The sequence below is a fragment of the Nuphar pumila genome, chromosome 3, assembly GCF_984573655.1.
Source record: "Nuphar pumila chromosome 3, dmNupPumi1.hap1.1, whole genome shotgun sequence".
Classification (NCBI taxonomy): domain Eukaryota; kingdom Viridiplantae; phylum Streptophyta; class Magnoliopsida; order Nymphaeales; family Nymphaeaceae; genus Nuphar; species Nuphar pumila.
The window spans coordinates 62385255-62392745 of record NC_143251.1 but is presented as its reverse complement, the minus strand read 5'-3'; the positions used below and the strand labels follow the sequence as shown (position 1 = coordinate 62392745).

The following is a 7491-nucleotide window of genomic DNA, read 5'->3' as shown; positions in this document are numbered from 1 at the left end:
AGCAAACTTAGAGTCTCCTTTAAACACTAGCCTACCTCTTTGTGCCACCCGAACTTTGGACCAATAATAATTTATCCTGCAGGCAGACATCACAACACAAACAAAGAATGGATAAAGATTTGATGTTAGAGATCCGATGCTTCTTTATTTTTCAAGGCTCTAAGTTCGTATAAGAATACACATAGATGTTTCATTGTGCGACATGGGGAACCTAGATTCAGGAAACCACACAAAAGTGAATTACTAGGTATATTGAATAACTTTATTTTCGTATATCCGAGAAGATAACAAGCATCACAAGTACTTCTTCTGAGCAAGCTATTCAACATGCCTTAGATATAAAAAAATAACTGAATAGGAAAAAGAAAAAACTTTGGACAACCCCTTAACTTACTCAAGACCCAAATCCAATTCAAGAAGATTTGGATCCAAACTCTTATCTTGAATCCAAATCTCCTATGTTAGGCCCTCCTAAATCCATTGTGGACCCTCATATTCTCATCCATGAAACTCTTAAAATTGACCTAAACCTAAACTTGTTAAATTCAATTTCAAAACCTCCCCATGTCCAATTTCCTAACCAAATCCAAACTCATCTCAAACCTATATTATCTAACTCAAAGGTGCTCCATATTTTCAACTCATATGGATATAATCAAGCACCCTCAAAATAGATCTATATTTTATCTCAACCAGTTGCTCTAGATTCATTTGACCTGTTCCACTTTGGAGGCCTCTCACATAACTTTGTTTGAATAAAAAAGAATGTTGCTGGCTTTTGTGCACATGTTGTGGTAGATCCTACTTGGTTTATTCAGTTTATAGAGCAATCTCGAGATCTGATTGCATATTATAGATCCATAACCCATAAGGTACAAGAATATTGAAAAAAGAGAAGGATGACCGACTAACACCTTAGTGTCCGGAGTTCTTGCTTTGACGACAAAGCGAGTTTGAGATGAGTGATTTATTACAGACTTTTTCTTGATCTGGGTCCGACCAACCAGATCCGCCCCAACCATGACCCACCCAATTGGTATTGCATGGAGAGAGTTTTCGTTTCTCCTAGGACTAAACCCACCCAACCCAGAGTCCTGTCCAGGTTAGGACTTTGGTGGGACGCCTTCTAGAGTCCTCTATAAGGTGAGAATTGTGTACAATTTTACTCTTTTGTCCTCTTGTAAATCTAATGCTTAGTTTATTTTTAATAAAGTTTATTCACATATTTTTTTAAGCTTTGTTCTTAGTTCGTGTTATTGTTTTATGAGAAAACATTTCGCTCTTCTTTCACATCATCATCAATCCAGAGAAAACACTTATTCTCTCTCTCTTGTTGTTGATCCCCCATTCACCTCATGCTTTCTTATGTAGCCAACCAGAAGAGACGACTCTCTCACCCCCAACGCTGCACGTCCCTGCTGCTCGTGGCGTGCACTTCTTTCAATAGTCATGTCTCACATCTAGCTCACCAGAATTCGTAGAACCGTCCTCCATGAAATATAGGTTGCGCTTATCAGGTCCTAATCGGGCTGGCTGGCCTGGCTAGATGGCCACCCCTGGCCCTACTTAAGCAAGCAGGCCCTTGCCTTACAAAAGTTGTTTGGGTCCAACTAACCATTTAAGATAACTAAATATACTTTTAAGTGTATTCAGTTTCAATTTAAAACCTTGAAAATAATCCTTTACATAATTCAACTAAATGGCAACTGATTGATTAGATATCCAAACCAAACCTCATCAGTTGAGAGAGAGAGAGAGAGAGAGAGAGAGAGAGAGAGAGAGAGAGAGAGAGAGAGTTATTCTGCAAACTTTTCATTAAAAAAAAAGTTCAATTCAATTGCGAAATATTCAATGAGTAGTGACAAGGCAACCGACTTTGGTCCTAACCATTAAGAAACAAGCCGACCTCGAGTCCTAATTGGTGGTCACTAGATTAAAGTCATACAAAGGAAGCCGGCCAAATCTTGAATGTGAGGAAGGAATGATATTGGTACTCGGTTCATTTCAGACTTTTTGGGTATTTAATATTTGTTTATAATTTCAAGCAGTTGCCCCACTAAGAAAATAATTTTTGATTGGGTCCCATTTCTTTCAAAACCCAGTTGTAAAATGCTCTCTTTCTCATTTTAATATTAAAAAAAAAATACAACGTTTCTATTCTAAATGAGGTATGCTAGTTTCCTTATTTTTGTAATACTATAACACAGCGATAGTATTGCATACATGAATGGTTTTCAGCTTTCTTCCTTTCCGTTCTGATGCACTTTTTAAGTATTGAATTTTTGCTTCTATACAGGGGTATCATGAGTGAAACTTATGGGTGCGGATCATTAGCTTAAAATATTCAAGCTCGACTCATTATTGTGGCTCCCCAAGCCGAGTTCGAGCTTATAATGTGCCTGAGTTAAATGAGCTTGAGTTCTAGCTAGCTTGTTTAGAGAAAAAATACACTGTTTTAGGGTTGACTGAAGTAAAATTGTAAAAAGATACATGTAAAATATGTATATAGTATATCTAAAATATATTTTTTACTACTTAACGAGTTTCTACAAGTTGAGCCGAGTACCTATTGTTCATATTCAGCTTGCCGAGGAATTTGAACGACGAGTGGAACATGAGCCAAGCCACGGGAGGCTCGGGTTGTTTCCCAGCCCTAGTTTTATACCAATGAACTCGGTGAACGAGATAGTTTTTATTCAGTTAATTTTTAAAAAAAATGTTGGCTTCTATTTTCCAATTGAACTATTTAAGGCCAATATGTCAAAAATCTCATTATCCAAAAAAATCGGCGAGAAAAATCTGGGACAAATATCAGCATATGTAACAAACAAATGTATATAAAAACTGAAAAGAGAAGTACAAAAATATAAAATAAGTGAGTGTTTTTGTCACATCCACAATCAGATTTGTAATAAATCTTGCTACAAAAGCCTATGATTGCCATTTAAAATGCATGTGCATCACCGCCCTGCAAAAGTACATATATCTTTTAAGAAAAATGATGTTCTTGACCTAAGGTTAAATCCGAAAAACAAGCCCAGATAGTTTCTCTTGTTTGAAGTCCGTGTACGCTCTAACTCTGTCAAGCTGGCAGTAAGGGCACATGGGAGCTTAATTCATGGGTATTCCTTATTAATCAACCCACTCACTCCCAGATGACGTGTTTTGTGTGATCCAAGAATACCGTGGAGGGTTTGATTATTCTTTTGGATTCTTCTCTATTCATCTTCTTCGTCCCCTTCTAATTGACTTCATTAAATTTTAAGGCGCAGATTTTTGCTCCTGAAGAAAAAGAAACGCTCCAAGCATTAAATAAAGGAAAAAGAAAGGAACCCAAGAATTCAAATGCTCAAGAATACCGTTTTTGAATAATTTCTACAACATTTGTACAATACAGTACAGAAAGAAAAAAAGACAACCCTTCTTTTTATTATTAGTTTTCTATTGCCTTCTTGAGATCTCATTTTCTCGACACAAAAGGTTTCAGATTTCTTCTTCTTTCTGGGATTTTCTATGGTGCCACATCATTTTTTTTCTCTCTCTAAGAGGTTTTAAGGTTTTGGGGTTTTCAGTTTGTGCATTTGGCTGAAAAGAGTTGCATTGTCTAGAAGATCTTTGTGGGGTTTGGTTTTGAAGGGATTCTGTATCACTTATAAGATGGCTGGCTTTGTGGGTGCCTTGGTTTCAGATCCATGGCTTCAGAACCAGTTCACCCAAGTGGAGTTGAGGAGCTTGAGGTCTCATGTGATTTGAAACCACCCTCATCTTATCTTGGATTTGCACATTTTATTCTTTTTGATGTATTTGAAAACTGATGTTGAGGTTTTGGTGATGATGTTATGCTCTCTCTCTCTCTCTCTCTGTGGGGTCTTTGGGGTTTTCAAGTTTGTTTCAATTAGGAGAGAATGTGGTAAAGTAACAGTCGGGGACCTGCCATCAAGGATGTCAAGTTTGAAAGTGGTGGGGGAGTCTTTGACAGAGGAGGAGTGGGCATCTTTCTTAGGAAAAAAACATAAGAATATGGGTGAAGAAGTAGACTTCGAAGCCTTTCTTGGGGTGAGCAATTTCTCCTTTTCATTTTTATGTGATTATTGGTACACTATGGCTTTATTTTCTTCTCAGTTGCAAAAGAAAACACAGAGCATGAATGCTTCTTCAAGTCCGTTTGTTGATATTTGGTCTCATTGTAACATATCTTAAGATTCATATTTTTAATGTGACAGTGAATATAAGAAGGCATGGGTTCTGTACTTTATGATTACTAGACTGAAAAATTATGCACAGATTCACAGACCCAAATGATCAAAATTAGACTATACAACAGCAAACGCATGTATGCATTGGTAAAAATATGCTCCACAAAGTTAATATTAGATGTTATCTGCTATCCGATCTTAGTTCCTAAATTCACACACTTCCATTTTAGCAACTGGAATATGAATACTGTGGATGATTATAAGTTTTGCTTATTTTACTCATTAGAATGAGAGGCGTCTTTGTAATTTATAGCGCAATATTCATTTGATGATATCAACATAAAGGAAAGAACTGGAAGTCTATTTGAGATCCCAAGTGCCTGCACATTTTATGTACTCACTGCAATATGGGCAGATAGGTGCTGGTTGATGTTAAACGTTCTGTTATCAGTTTATATAATTGATTTTAGTGTATTCTATACCAGAACAAAAAGGAAAACTTTTAGCTGTAATAAGAGCAATATGATATAAGGTTCAGTTGGTTTTACAATTTCTCATCATTAGATTGTGAAGTTTCTTTGTGTTTACATTGTGATACTGCCCTGAAACGACTTATCTCAGGCCCAAGTCACAGTTTCAAACTTGCAGCGTTCATAGTCACACTAAAGGATTATAAAGCTATGGAATATATGAAAGCATTGTGGTATTTGATCTGGTTGTACTGTATCCTGCACTAAATGCTCATTCATCGTTTTTAGCAAATTGAGTACGAATTAATATGTATATGTCAATATGTTTGTATTCCTTATCTTATGTTCATCAGACTAATTTTCAGTTTGAACTCATCTTGTCTTGCCCTCAAGTGTGCATATTTCTAGGATACTAGTGAAGATCGTTTGGTGTGCAAATTTTCTACTTCATTGCAAATTTGAGCTCAGTGGAAAACAAAATATTTTTATCATTTTAAAAGCTTTTCTTCTATCCTTGCATGTGCAGGCTTATTTGAGTTTACAAGAACACACCAATGCTAGAGTGGGCAAGGCAAATAATTCATCAGCATTCTTGAAGGCAGCTACAACCACCTTGTTGCACACCATCAGTGAATCAGAAAAGGCTTCTTATGTGGCTCACATCAACAACTACCTTGGAGAAGAACAATTCTTGAAAAAATATCTTCCTATTGATCCTTTGACTAATAATCTCTTTGAAATTGCGAAAGATGGAGTGCTGCTCTGGTACTTTTACAAAATTCCATGTTCCTATAAAATTTGATGTTTCTTATGACCATGATGCAGTAAGCTTACCAATGTAGCTGTTCCTGGTACAATTGATGAACGGGCAATCAATACTAAGAGAACACTTAATCCATGGGAAAGGAATGAAAACCATACACTTTGCCTTAACTCTGCGAAAGCCATAGGATGCACAGTTGTAAATATTGTAACTCAAGACTTAATAGAAGGCCGGGTAAGTTCTTCACTTGATTCTTTACTGTAGTTATTATCTCAACCATAATTTAGAAAATTTGTTTTATAATATCAGTAGGTAGTTTTTTAAACATTCCTTACTTAGCCAGTGGCAAACTTCATGAGTAAGTCTGGTTTCTACTTTAGGTTTTCTGGTTCAACAACAGAGAAAAACTCTGAACTGAGATTCGAATGTGCATTGAGTTAAATCACTTTTCTGATTTGGAGGAGTTATCTGATTCAATTTGCTGACCTATATAATGTGCTGATTGGTCTTCATAGTTTCTGCTTTCACTATAACTTCATAACTTATGTTTTATATATATTTGTTTCCCATTTTCAGTCACATCTTGTGCTTGGGTTGATATCGCAAATTATCAAGGTATGTGTATATCTTTTTCCATGTTTGATAGAATTTTTCTTATTGGATTATTTGGTTATGCTGGAATTTTTGGTGGGGTGGAGTGGAGTGGTTGGATGAAGATTTAAAGGTGATGATTTGTCATCTCAGTATCATGACTATGGGGCATGAGTCATGATATTGCACATACTTAAGAAGGTTATTTTTTCTTTTCCCCTCGGGGAGAACATGCATATATTAGAGAAGGATAACGGTTAAGAATTGGTTTTTATTTTGTATGGATACAACTACTTGCAGACCTCAACTTGAAGAAGACACCTCAATTAGTGCAGTTGGTGGATGATAGTAAGGTAAATGCACTAGTTCTTGATCATGCAGATAGAATGGGCTGCAAGAGATATTTGACCCCCAAAGATATTGTGGATGCCTCATCAAATCTAAATCTTGCTTTTGTTGCCCATATTTTCCAGCACAGGTGGGGACAAATAGTCTTTGTTTGAGCAACTAGATCATTAATTGGTTATTTAAATCCACATTTTGTTACATTCATGATTATGGTCCCCTGATTTAGTAATGTTACAGAAATTCAGCATTTTGTCAAATCTATCAAATTATGAAGCACATGTTTTTTTCAGACATGGAAACATTAGCTACATTAGTCAATATATAAGCCTATGAGCATATAAAAGTTAATTGGTAAACCATGCTACTAGATTTCAGAAAAACTGGAGTATACAGGATCATAATATTCATCTTTTGAAAAATATAGTGATATTTTGATGGTATAATACAAATGACTAAAAACTAAAAAGAGAAAATGTCATGATATCTTCAAAATGTCATCAATCTAAAACATCATTATGTTGTTAGGATAATGTATGATATTTTTTCAAAAACTTTCTAATTTTATTATCTTATATTTTAAAATGTATTTTCCTCTTATTTATATGTTTATTTTTTAATAGATTTTCTATGTTCTCTTTACATATTTGCAAAATAAATATTACAACTTCTTCTTTTCCTATTTTTTGTATCATTGTTTTATATTTTTTAAAGAGTTATCCAATATTTACCATGTAACCTATACGATCCCGAGATTTTGCTTGCTGAGAAATAGTTGAAACCGATATATGTGACTGTACAGTGTACACTTGACTATCTGACATCTGTGACACACTAGCATTTTTTTGTTATATCCAGCAATCAATTGGCTATAAAAATGGTAGAGTAACAATGACCATGATGGCCTTTGACAACCCACTGGTTTCCAGCAAATCCAACACTGGATTGGCGTTGGTTAAAAGGATGTCTTTTTTAGACAAAGTCTAAAATTAACCCATCTATTGGTAGAACAGGTGTCTACACAATAGTATTGGATTGATGTTGCCATCTATTGGTACACACTACTGCAAAACTCACTATTGGTAGAGGTAGTGTTAATATATATATATATATATATATATATATA

General features: G+C 35.3%; 1 protein-coding gene across 1 annotated transcript; it reads left to right on the top strand.

The window, feature by feature from the left end:
• The first annotated feature begins 3657 nt into the window (after nucleotides 1-3657).
• On the top strand, nucleotides 3658-6523 carry LOC149843003 (fimbrin-2-like). The gene is made up of 6 exons (XM_090000806.1): nucleotides 3658-3744; nucleotides 3886-4056; nucleotides 5193-5431; nucleotides 5492-5663; nucleotides 6006-6043; nucleotides 6304-6523. The coding sequence occupies exons 1-6, from the start codon at nucleotides 3658-3660 to the stop codon at nucleotides 6521-6523; spliced, it is 927 nt and encodes a 308-aa protein (XP_089856932.1).
• The last annotated feature ends 968 nt before the right edge of the window (nucleotides 6524-7491 follow it).

Bases quoted from the DNA above. Each gene is read 5' to 3' on its own strand.
- LOC149843003 (XM_090000806.1), top strand. From the start codon at position 3,658: ATGGCTGGCTTTGTGGGTGCCTTGGTTTCAGATCCATGGCTTCAGAAC. The intron at 5,432-5,491 runs GTACTTTTACAA...ACCATGATGCAG, and splicing joins AAAGATGGAGTGCTGCTCTG to TAAGCTTACCAATGTAGCTG. The intron at 5,664-6,005 runs GTAAGTTCTTCA...TCCCATTTTCAG, and splicing joins AAGACTTAATAGAAGGCCGG to TCACATCTTGTGCTTGGGTT.